Here is a 12,785-nt window from a genome sequence, read left to right as displayed (position 1 = left end):
TAAGTCTTTTCTTAGGGTCTCTTCCAAAGTTTTCCTAGGTCTTCCTCTGCCCCTTCGGCCCTGAACCTCTGTCCCATAGTCGCATCTTCTAATCGGAGCGTCAGTAGGCCTTCTTTGCACATGTCCAAACCACCGTAACCGATTTTCTCTCATCTTTCCTTCAATTTCGGCTACTCCTACTTTACCCCGGATATCCTCATTCCTAATCTTATCCTTTCTCGTGTGCCCACACATCCAACGAAGCATCCTCATCTCCGCTACACCCATTTTGTGTACGTGTTGATGCTTCACCGCCCAACATTCTGTGCTATACAGCATCGCCGGCCTTATTCCCGTCCTATAAAATTTTCCCTTGAGCTTCAGTGGCATACGGCGGTCACACAACACGCCGGATGCACTCTTCCACTTCATTCATCCAGCTTGTATTCTATGGTTGAGATCTCCATCTAATTCTCCGTTCTTTTGCAAGATAGATCCTAGGTAACGAAAACGGTCGCTCTTTGGTATTTCTTGATCTCCGATCCTCACCCCTAACTCGTTTTGGCCTCCATTTGCACTGAACTTGCACTCCATATATTTTGTCTTTGATCGGCTTAGGCGAAGACCTTTAGATTCCAACACTTCTCTCCAAAGGTTAAGCTTTGCATTTACCCCTTCCTGAGTTTCATCTATCAACACTATATCGTCTGCGAAAAGCATACACCAAGGAATATCACCTTGAATATGTCCTGTTAACTCATCCATTACCAACGCAAAAAGGTAAGGACTTAAGGATGAGCCTTGATGTAATCCTACAGTTATGGGAAAGCTTTCGGTTTGTCCTTCATGAGTTCTTACGGCAGTCTTTGCTCCTTCATACATATCCTGTATAGCTTGGATATATGCTACTCGTACTCCTTTCTTCTCTAAAATCCTCCAAATAATGTCTCTTGGGACCCTATCATACGCTTTTTCCAAATCTATAAAGACCATGTGTAAATCCTTTTTCCCATCTCTATATCTTTCCATCAATCTTCGTAAGAGATAGATTGCCTCCATGGTTGAGCGCCCTGGCATGAACCCGAATTGGTTGTCCGAAACCCGTGTCTCTTGCCTCAATCTATGCTCAATGACTCTCTCCCAGAGCTTCATTGTATGACTCATTAGCTTAATTCCCCTATAGTTCATGCAATTTTGTACATCGCCCTTATTCTTGTAGATAGGCACCAAAGTGCTCATTCGTCACTCATTCGGCATCTTCTTCGTTTTCAAAATCTTATTGAAAAGGTCAGTGAGCCATGTTATACCTGTCTCTCCCAAAACTTTCCACACTTCGATTGGTATATCGTCTAGGCCTACTGCTTTTCTAAGCTTCATCTTCTTCAAAGCTACACCCACTTCTTCCTTCCGGATTCTACGATAAAAAGAGTAGTTTCTACACTCTTCTGAGTTACTCAACTCCCCTAAAGAAGCACTCCTTTCATGTCCTTCATTGAAAAGATTATGAAAATAACCTTTCCATCTGTCTTTAACCGCGTTCTCTGTAGCAAGAACCTTTCCATCCTCATCCTTGATGCACCTCACTTGGTTTAGGTCCTTTGTCTTCTTTTCCCTTGCTCTAGCTAGTTTATAGATATCCAACTCTCCTTCTTTGGTATCTAGTCGCTTATACATATCGTCATAAGCCGCTAACTTAGCTTCTCTCACAGCTTTCTTCGCCTCTTGCTTCGCCTTTCTATACCTTTCACCCTTTTCATCGGTCCTATCCTTGTATAAGGCTTTACAACATTCCTTCTTAGCCTTCACCTTTGCTTGTACCTCCTCATTCCACCACCAAGATTCCTTTTGGTGTGGGGCAAAGCCCTTGGACTCTCCTAATACCTCTTTTGCTACTTTTCGGATACAACTAGCCATGGAATCCCACATTTGGTTAGCTTCCCCCTCTCTATCCCACACACACTGGGTGATTACTTTCTCTTTGAAAATGACTTGTTTTTCTTCTTTTAGATTCCACCATCTAGTCCTTGGGCACTTCCAAGTCTTGTTCTTTTTTCTCACTCTTTTGATATGTACATCCATCACCAACAAGCGATGTTGATTAGTCACGCTCTCTCCTGGTATAACTTTGCAATCCTTACAGGTTATACGATCCTCTTTCCTCATTAGAAGAAAATCTATTTGTGTTTTTTACGACCCACTCTTGTAGGTGATCACATGTTCTTCTCTCTTCTTAAAGAAGGTGTTGGCTAAGAAGAGATCATATGCCATTGCAAAATCCAAGATAGCTTCCCCATCCTCGTTTCTCTCCCCAAAACCATGGCCACCATGAAAACCTCCATAGTTGCCTGTCTCCCTGCCCACGTGTCCATTTAAATCTCCTCCTATAAATAACTTCTCCGTCTGAGCAATTCCTTGCACCAAGTCTCCAAGGTCTTCCCAAAATTTCTCCTTCGAACTCGTATCCAACCCTACTTGATGTGCGTACGCACTAATCACATTGATAAGTTCTTGTCCTATTACAATCTTGATTGCCATGATTCTGTCTCCTACCCTCTTGACATCTACAACATCTTGTGTCAAGGTCTTGTCCACGATGATGCCAACACCGTTTCTCGTTCTATTTGTGCCCGAATACCATAGTTTAAACCCTGAGTTTTCTAGATCCTTTGCCTTACGACCAACCCACTTAGTTTCTTGTAGGCACATAATATTTATCCTTCTCCTCACCATAACTTCTACTACTTCCATAGATTTTCCCGTCAAGGTTCCTATATTCCACGTTCCTAAACGCATTTTGCTCTCTTGAACTCTACCCTTCTGTCCTAGCTTCTTCACCCTTCCCCGTCTAATAGGATCAAAGTACTTCTTTTGTGTGTCCCGTGTAAAGTTGATAGGAGCATATGCTCCCAAACAACTTTGAGTGGAGTCGTTCGAAAAGAAGTTTCTATAGCCTCCTTGCTCATTTAACACTGTATCCGGGTGCCGATGGAGATACAGCGACCCTTGCTCACTTATCACTGTGCTCAGGCCACACAGCGCGCCACTTACGGGTGACGCCCTAGCTTTAGCGCGATTTCGTTCTGGATTCATATTCATAAGGATTCGACGTGATCATGGAGTGCCGGCTGTCGACTACCTGATGCCCTCCCCCTCCTCCTTTATCCGGGCTTGGGACCGGCAATGTAAGATAAACTTACACAGCGGAGTTGAACCGAAGAAGATCAATGATAAAAAAAATTAACAAGAGAGTATCAGAAATAAAAATAGGCCAGTGTGAATAACACCATCATATTCTTATTCTTTCACCCGAACTTCAATTGCCCCTTTCCAGAAACACGTGGCCACAAGACAAGAGGTGTTGTGGAGGGTAGAGAAACATGCACCACGCCAGAAGATCAAAGCCTTCCTGTTCCTCATATTTAAGTTGGGATTCAGAAGAAAGAATGAGTGGAATGGAGGTTGTTTGACGTGATTTTTGCATGCAATTCGTAATCTGTTTTGTTGGTGACATGCATTGCAGGTTACGTGATTAAGAGAGTGATTAATGTAATTACAATTTACATGCATACAAACATCAAACGTACACATAAAATGTTGGATCCGGTGGACGTGGATATTGCAGATTCTGATTTTCTCACCAACCAATCAGATCCAGGTGACTCTTCCGACTCCAACAACAACAACAACAACAACAACAACAAAGCCTTTTCCCACTAAGTGGGGTCGGCTATATGAATCCTAGAACGCCATTGCGCTTGGTTTTGTGTCATGTCCTCCGTTAGATCCAAGTACTCTAAGTTTTTTCTTAGGGTCTCTTCCAAAATTTTCCTAGGTCATCCTCTACCCCTTCGGCCCTGAACCTCTACCCCTAGGCCTTCTTTGCACATTTCCAAACCACCGTAACCGATTTTCTCTCATCTTTCCTTCAATTTCGGCTACTCCTACTTTACCTCGGATATCCTCATTCCCAATCTTATCCTTTCTCGTGTGCCCACACATACCACGAAGCATCCTCATCTCCGCTACACCCATTTTGTGTACGTGTTGATGCTTCACCGCCCAACATTCTGTGCCATACAACATCGCTAGCCTTATTGCCGTCCTATAAAATTTTCCCTTGAGCTTCAGTGGCCTACGACGGTCACACAACACACCGGATGCACTCTTACACTTCATCCATCCAGCTTGTATTCTATGGTTGAGATCTCCATCTAATTCTCCGTTCTCTTGCAAGATAGATCCTAGGTAGCGAAAACGATCGCTTTTTGTGATCTTCGCTAGATTGCTCCGGTCATTAGTGTGGATAAGTATATAAATGGATAGAGATAGGAAAGCAAACACAAGATGTACGTGGTTCACCCAGATTGGCTACGTCCACGGAATAGAGGAGTTCTCATTAATTGTGAAGGGTTTACACAAGTACATAGGTTCAAACTCTCCTTTAGTGAGTACAAGTGAATGATTTAGTACAAATGACATTAGGAAATATTGTGGGAGAATGATCTCGTAGTCACGAAACTTCTAAGTACCAGAGTGTGGTATTGTCTTGACTTGCCTTATTTGTCTCATAGGTAGATGTGACATCTCCTCTGGAAGTACTCTTCCTCCATCCAGGGGTGGTATCTTTAACTGGTGGAGATGCACAAGGTAATGTATCAATTTCACTTGAAGCTTACTTGTAGTTTCAGGCTTGGTCAAGCGCGATACAAACCATGTAGTAGGAGTCCCCCAAGTCGCCGAGTTAGGGGATCTGCTGAAAGAGGTGACAGACAAGGTAAGCAATCAGAGCTCCAAGCAATCAGTCCCAGATCAGAACTTTGATTTCGAGTTCCGGCTGATTGTTCACATTCTCCCTATCTTGCAGGCAGCATGAAGGATAAAGAGAAGAAAAATGAGAAGAGATGATATGGGATACTTTTGCTTTTGAAGAAGTAACTTTCCACAGGCTTATTCTTGAACTGGGCTGGAAGGTTTTCTGGTTTCCTTCAGAGTATAAGGCCGACTGAAGAATTTGAGGGTCAAAACAAGTCCATCAAATCTAGAGTACGTTCGACCCTGCTGATATGGGATACTTTTGCTTTTGACAGAGTAGTGGATGTATCGGCACGTGTGCTGTTACGCTTGTCTCCACATGCTTCCTTGTATCCTTCTCACTTGCCCTATCTGTTCCTCAGGCAGATGCGGTATCTTCCCTGGAAGCATAAGATGTTGAAGATGAGTACTCGAGAGCAATGCCATGTAAGTAATCAGGTAAGGGGTTCCAGGCAGTCAGTTCCTGACTGGAAGCTTGATTCCAAGTGCTGACTGATTGCTCTCTTTCTCCTTGTCTTGCAGGTAAGAACAAGGCCAAAGGAAAAGACAGGGAAAAAACATGATATGGGATACTCTTGCTTTTAACCCTGATGATATGATATATTCTTGCTCTAGTATAGCTTGTTTGCAGAGGTATTATCGAGGGGAAAGAAAGCTGAATATTTCGAAAGGCTTCGTTGGAAGTGCCCTCTCAGATATGAGGAAGGGTTGAGCATTTTTGCAGGTCTGCCTGTCCGTTAGGGATGGAAGTCGACATATATAGGAGTCTCCCTAACAAGAAGTAGTAATGTTATTCCTTTACCCTGCTTGCTCATAGCACGGTAGTGGGAGCTGCCAGCTTCACATGTTTTAACTCTGTCAGAGCACTTTGAAAAAGTGGTCTGTGGTATCTGGAAAGCTGATGTTGCGTGTGAAGATTACAGACAAGCTTTATCCAAGGAGATCTGGCTTTTGAAGTTGGGAAAGTGGTGCCTCTTCGGTTTTCGAACAAGCAATCCTGTCGAGGATCTGGCTCTCGAGATTCGAAGAACGATGCCTCTTCGATTTTTGAGAAAGCAATCTTGATGGGGGTCTGACTCTCGAGATTCGGAGAGCGGTGTCTCTTCGATTTTTGAGAAAGTAATCATGTTGGGAGTCTGGCTCTCGAGATTCGGAAGGCGGTGCCTCTTTGATTTTGGAGCAAGCAATCTTGTTGGGAGTTTTCTCGAATGTGAGTAAAGGTTGGGTATGTTTGCTAGTCTACCTTGCCACGAAGCACAGAGATTGACACACAGGGACTTTCCAATTATCCAGCAGTGGTACTGTTCCTTTATCCTTGTGGGTAATAATATGGTAGCTAGACCTTCAAAATTTATGTGTCTAAACTTTGTTAATGCTGTTTCTTTGCTATTTTTTTACCCTTCTTGGTCAGAGCGATGTAGTGGGAGCTGCAAGCTTCACGTGTCTCAACTTTGTCAGAGAACTTTGGCAAAGTTATCTGTGGTACCCATGAGCTAATGTTGCGTGTGGGAAGTGGGTGATTGAACAGTAAGATTCATGTGCTTTCTACTTCACCAGAAATCTTCGACAGAATGCCCATAATTTCCGAAAAGCTGAGTGCGTGTGACAGGTGCTGACAAGGCTGGAAAAGTAGGTGCCTCTTCGATTTCTGAGATCGGCCCTCGTGGTCTCTGAGCAGCCCAGCTTTTGAGAAAGCAATCGCCTCTTCGATTTCTGAGATCGGCCTTCGTGGTTTTTGAGCAGCCCAGTTTTTGAGAAAGCAAACGCCTCTTCGATTTCTGAGATCGACCCTCGTGGTCTCTGAGCAGCCCAGCTTTTGAGAAAGCAAACGCCTCTTCAATTTCTGAGCAGGCGCCTCTTCGATTTCTGAAGCTCCATCGAGTGCAGATTTTTATAGAGGCTGGCATTAAGTTCCAAAGCACACTTGAATCTCCACCAATAGAAGCTCCATTCTTGCACTTCTAAGATCTTGATTTGTCCGACCTCTTCTCTCTTTAACACATTTGAAAATGTCTGGCCCCTCCGACCGTCGTTTTGACTTGAACCTTGTTGAAGAGGCAGCCACGCCTTCTCCAGACAATATATGGCGCCCATCATTCGTCTCCCCTACTGGTCCTCTTACCGTTGGGGATTCCGTGATGAAGAATGATATGACCGCTGCGGTGGTGGCCAGGAACCTTCTCACTCCCAAGGATAACAGACTACTTTCCAAACGGTCTGATGAGTTGGCTGTTAAGGATTCTCTGGCTCTCAGTGTTCAGTGTGCAGGTTCTGTGTCTAATATGACCCAACACCTATTTGCTCGGACCCGCCAAGTTGAATCATTGGCGGCTAAATTGATGAGTCTCAAACAGGAGATTAGAGGGCTCAAGCATGAGAATAAACAGTTGCACCGGCTCGCACATGACTATGCTACAAACATGAAGAGGAAGCTTGACCAGATGAAGGAATCTGATGGTCAGGTTTTACTTGATCATTAGAGATTTGTGGGTTTGTTCCAAAGACATTTATTGCCTTCGTCTTCTGGGGCTGTACCGCGTATTAAAGCTCCAAATGATCAACCTCTGATGCCTCATCCTTCTAGGGTTCTGTCCAGTACTGAGGCTCCGAATGATCCCCTTCCAGTGCCTTCTCTTTCTGGGGCTCCACCGACTGCTGAGACTTCTCCTAAGCAACCTTTGTGAAGGCTCCCTCATGTTTGTTTATTTTGACTCATGTATATGTACATATTTGTAACTTATCGGGGATATCAATAAATAAGTTTTCCTTCATTTCAATGTATTGTGTTAAATACACCAAAGCATTCTTCGCTAAGTTCTTTGAATTTTCTTTTGTTGAAGCTTGTATGTTGAAGCTTTGTGAGTGGAGCATGTAGGTTGAGGTAGTGTTCCTTTAATTTCCCGAGGGAGGAAAACTTCTCGGTTAGAGACTTGGAAAATCCAAGTCACTGAGTGGGATCGGCTATATGAATCTTAGAACGCCATTGTGCTCGGTTCTGTGTCATGTCCTCCGTTAGATCCAAGTACTCTAAGTCTTTTCTTAGAGTCTCTTCCAAAGTTTTCCTAGGTCTTCCTCTACCCCTTCGGCTCTGAATCTCTGTCCCATAATCGCATCTTCTAATCGGAGCGTCAGTAGGCCTTCTTTGCACATGTCCAAACCACCGTAACCGATTTTCTCTCATCTTTCCTTCAATTTCGGCTACTCCTACTTTACCCCGGATATCCTCATTCCTAATCTTATCCTTTCTCGTGTGCCCACACATCCAACGAAGTATCCTCATCTCCGCTACACCCATTTTGTGTACGTGTTGATGCTTCACCGCCCAGCATTCTGTGTCATACAGCATCGCCGGCCTTATTGCCGTCCTATAAAATTTTCCCTTGAGCTTCAGTGGCATAAGACGGTCACACAACACGCCGGATGCACTATTCCACTTCATCCATCCAGCTTGTATTCTATGGTTGAGATTTCCATCTAATTCTCCGTTCTTTTGCAAGATAGATCCTAGGTAACGAAAACGGTCGCTCTTTGGTATTTCTTGATCTCCGATCCTCACCCCTAACTCGTTTTGGCCTCCATTTGCACTGAACTTGCACTCCATATATTTTGTCTTTGATCGGCTTAGGCGAAGACCTTTAGATTCCAACACTTCTCTCCAAAGGTTAAGCTTTGCATTTACCCCTTCCTGAGTTTCATCTATCAACACTATATCGTCTGCGAAAAGCATACACCAAGGAATATCATCTTGAATATGTCCTGTTAACTCATCTATTACCAACGCAAAAAATTAAGGACTTAAGGATGAGCCTTGATGTAATCCTACAGTTATGGGAAAGCTTTCGGTTTATCCTTCATGAGTTCTTACGGCAGTCTTTGCTCCTTCATACATATCCTTTATAGCTTGGATATATGCTACTCGTACTCCTTTCTTCTCTAGAATCCTCCAAAGAATGTCTCTTGGGACCCTATCATACGCTTTTTCCAAATCTATAAAGACCATGTGTAAATCTTTTTTCCCATCTCTATATCTTTCCATCAATCTTCGTAAGAGATAGATTGCCTCCATGGTTGAGCGCCCTGGCATGAACCCGAATTGGTTGTCCGAAACCCGTGTCTCTTGCCTCAATCTATGCTCAATGACTCTCTCCCAGAGCTTCATTGTATGACTCATTAGCTTAATACCCCTATAGTTCATGCAATTTTGTACGTCGCCCTTATTCTTGTAGATAGGCACCAAAGTGCTCGTTCGCCACTCATTTGTCATCTTCTTCGTTTTCAAAATCCTATTGAAAAGGTCAGTGAGCCATGTTATACCTGTCTCTCCCAAAACTTTCCACACTTCGATTGGTATATCGTCTGGGCCTACTGCTTTTCTATGTTTCATCTTCTTCAAAGCTACAACCACTTCTTCCTTCCGGATTCGACGATAAAAAGAGTAGTTTCTACACTCTTCTGAGTTACTCAACTCCCCTAAAGAAGTACTCATTTCATGTCCTTCATTGAAAAGATTATGAAAATAACCTCTCCATCTGTTTTTAACCGCGTTCTCTGTAGCAAGAATCTTTCCATCCTCATCCTTGATGCACCTCACTTGGTTTAGGTCCCTTGTCTTCTTTTCCCTTGCTCTAGCTAGTTTATAGATATCCAACTCTCCCTCTTTGGTATCTAGTCGCTTATACATATCGTCATAAGCCGCTAACTTAGCTTCTCTCACAGCTTTCTTCGCCTCTTGCTTCGCTTTTCTATACCTTTCACCATTTTCATCGGTCCTATCCTTGTATAAGGCTTTACAACATTCCTTCTTAGCCTTCACCTTTGTTTGTACCTCCTCATTCCACCACCAAGATTCCTTTTGGTGTGGGGCAAAGCCCTTGGACTCTCCTAATACCTCTTTTGCTACTTTTCGGATACAACTAGCCATGGAATCCCACATTTGGCTAGCTTCCCCCTCTCTATCCCACACACACTTGGTGATTACTTTCTCTTTGAAAATGACTTGTTTTTCTTCTTTTAGATTCCACCATCTAGTCCTTGGGCACTTCCAAGTCTTGTTCTTTTTTCTCACTCTTTTGATATGTACATCCATCACCAACAAACGATGTTGATTAGCCACGCTCTCTCCTGGTATAACTTTGCAATCCTTACAAGTTATACGATCCCCTTTCCTCATTAGAAGAAAATCTATTTGTGTTTTTGACGACCCACTCTTGTAGGTGATCACATGTTCTTCTCGCTTCTTAAAGAAGGTGTTGGCTAAGAAGAGATCATATGCCATTGCAAAATCCAAGATAGCTTCCCCATCCTCGTTTCTCTCCCCAAAACCATGGCCACCATGAAAACCTCCATAGTTGCCTGTCTCCCTGCCCACGTGTCCATTTAAATCTCCTCCTATAAATATCTTCTCCGTCTGAGCAATTCCTTGCACCAAGTCTCCAAGGTCTTCCCAAAATTTCTCCTTCAAACTCGTATCCAACCCTACTTGAGGTGCGTACGCACTAATCACATTGATAAGTTCTTGTCCTATTACAATCTTGATTGCCATGATTCTATCTCCTACCCTCTTGACATCTATAACATCTTGTGTCAAGGTCTTGTCCACGATGATGCCAACACCGTTTCTCGTTCTATTTGTGCCCGAATACCAAAGTTTAAACCCTGAGTTTTCTAGATCCTTTGCCTTACGACCAACCCACTTAACCCACTTAGTTTCTTGTAGGCACATAATATTTATCCTTCTCCTCACCATAACTTCCACTACTTCCATAGATTTTCCCGTTAAGGTTCCTATATTCCACGTTCCTAAACGCATTTTGCTCTCTTGAACTCTACCCTTCTGTCCTAGCTTCTTCACCATCCCCCGTCTAATAGGATCAAAGTACTTCTTTTGTGTGTCCCATGTAAAGTTAATAGAAGCATATGCTCCCAAACAACTTTGAGTGGAGTCGTTCGAAAAGAAGTTTCTATGGCCCCCTTGCTCATTTAACACTGCATCCGGGTGCCGATGGAGATACAGCGACCCTTACTCACTTATCACTGTGCTCGGGCCACACAACGCGCCACTTACGGGTGACGCCCTAGCTTTAGCACGATTTCGTTCTTGATTCATTTTCATAAGGATTCGACGTAATTATGGAGTGCCGGCTGTCGACTACCTGACGCCCTCCCCCTCCTCCTTTATCCGGGCTTGGGACCAGCAATGTAAGATAAACTTACATAGGCGGAGTTGACTCTTCCGACTCCGACAGTGATAATTACTGCTTGGCTTTTACATGCAAGAACCGATTGTTTGGTCGCCAGAAGCCTCTTCATGTTGTCCTCGGCGCTGGTGTATGTACGTAAACTGTAATTAGAATTTTTTTCTTCTTATGCTTGCTGTAAATTTCATGCTTCTATTAACCTTAAAGTGAAATTATTAATTCTTTCAGCTGCTGATATTATACTTTGGAGAAATAAGCAGATCTCAGCCTACATTTTTATGGGTGCAACACTCACTTGGCTTCTCTTTGAGAGATTAGGTTATAATTTGGTTGCGTTTCTTTGCCACACTTCATTGCTCTCCTTGACAGCCTTCTTCTTGTGGTCCAACTTTGGTTCCTTCATCCATGTGTGAGCTCCTTAATTTTGCCTAATTTAATTTTTGTTTAGGCTAATATGCACAAAAAAACAAACGGTTAGTTACAAATTATAAAAAATAGCGCTCGGAAGACACTGAACACACAATACGCCGTACATTAATCATGTTTTAATGCCCCTTTATTATATATTTAGGGTTCCTCTAATTTTATTATTTTATTAAGAATTTATAAGCGCCTTAGCGGTTCTTCTATCTGTCCGTATTTCCCTTTTTTTAATTGGTTTTTTCATGTGTCTGTGTTATGATTTCTGGATAGAATATGATGATGAAACAGGTCTGCACCAGAAATTCCAGAGATTGTAGTACCACAGCACCTGTTTATGAGGACTGCTATTTCCTTAACAACTACATATAATCAAGCGTTAAGATCATTTGGGCATGTAGTTTTTGGGAGAGACGTAAGAGATTTCCTCGCGGTACCGACATTTTTCATACCCCTCTAGGTTTTGTTTATGCTGCAAGAATAGTAGGTTTTGATTGAACATAAAACTCTAACGTGATGGACTCGTTTGCAGGTGGCGTCGACTTTGTGGGTTCTCTCTGTCATCGGAAGCTGGTGCACTTTCTTAAGCTTCCTTTACTTAGGTTTGCATCAGCTGCAACTGTGTCGTCTCTGCCATGAAGTTTTTAGTAGTCCTTGGCAATCTCTATGATCAACATTTACAAACGTTGATGTTGTTTGCAATGTTTACATGAGATTCCTCTTTCTTATTCTTAAACAAGTTCCCGAGAGGCCTTTGTTGATCCACGATTTATGTTTCGACTAATTGTTATAAATAACATCTTGTTCTTGCATCGAAAACTATAAATGATGACTAATCTACTAACATTGCATTTTGTAAAAAGAAATGGTTGCTTTTGTTAAGTTGTATAATTCCATTGTGATTGTACATGCATAATTTTTACCCGAGTGTTTATTCATCATCGTTGCTTCTCTCGTTTATATGCTTACTTTTTATCAACGGAGGAAGGGGGAACATAACTTGCGACTTTTCTGACTTTGTGAAAGAAGTATCATTCGACTAAAAGCTAATTGATCGTTGTCTGCTAATTATGTTATCAAGATGAGTACTGAATTTTTCGTTTTGGTTGGTGCAGTGTTTGTCATACTGATGATAGTGCCGACGTTGTACGATAATCTTGAGGATAGCGTGGACAGCATTGCAGAGAATGCACTGATTGAAATAAAGAAGCAGTATGCAGTGTTGGATGAAACAGTCCTTCAGAAACTCAGAAAGAAAGTAATTTCTAACAAGAACAGAAAGCAACCCTAATTATTTGCCTGCCTGCCTATTTTTGAAGTTCTGCTGGACTCTTCCTCTTCATATAGTCGGTACAGTTCATATTCCGTTCTTGCTGG

At 42.7% G+C, this 12,785-nt stretch overlaps 2 protein-coding genes across 2 annotated transcripts; one reads left to right on the top strand and one right to left on the bottom strand.

The window, feature by feature from the left end:
- Nucleotides 1-1,732: 1,732 nt before the first annotated feature.
- LOC126616665 (uncharacterized) lies at nucleotides 1,733-11,018 on the bottom strand. The gene is made up of 2 exons (XM_050284748.1): nucleotides 10,944-11,018; nucleotides 1,733-3,115 (listed from the first exon to the last, which is right to left on the bottom strand). Exon 2 carries the CDS (start codon nucleotides 3,073-3,075, stop codon nucleotides 2,167-2,169), a length of 909 nt encoding a protein of 302 aa, XP_050140705.1. The 5' UTR covers nucleotides 3,076-3,115; nucleotides 10,944-11,018; the 3' UTR covers nucleotides 1,733-2,166.
- Nucleotides 3,327-12,714, top strand: LOC126616667 (reticulon-like protein B4). Its single transcript, XM_050284753.1, has 6 exons — nucleotides 3,327-3,634; nucleotides 11,015-11,122; nucleotides 11,217-11,397; nucleotides 11,700-11,841; nucleotides 11,941-12,010; nucleotides 12,524-12,714. The coding sequence occupies exons 1-6, from the start codon at nucleotides 3,541-3,543 to the stop codon at nucleotides 12,697-12,699; spliced, it is 771 nt and encodes a 256-aa protein (XP_050140710.1). The 5' UTR covers nucleotides 3,327-3,540; the 3' UTR covers nucleotides 12,700-12,714.
- The last annotated feature ends 71 nt before the right edge of the window (nucleotides 12,715-12,785 follow it).

This window comes from Malus sylvestris, chromosome 3 (assembly GCF_916048215.2).
Source record: "Malus sylvestris chromosome 3, drMalSylv7.2, whole genome shotgun sequence".
In the NCBI taxonomy this organism is placed as follows: Eukaryota; Viridiplantae; Streptophyta; class Magnoliopsida; order Rosales; family Rosaceae; genus Malus; species Malus sylvestris.
This window is presented reverse-complemented; position numbering and strand designations above follow the sequence as displayed.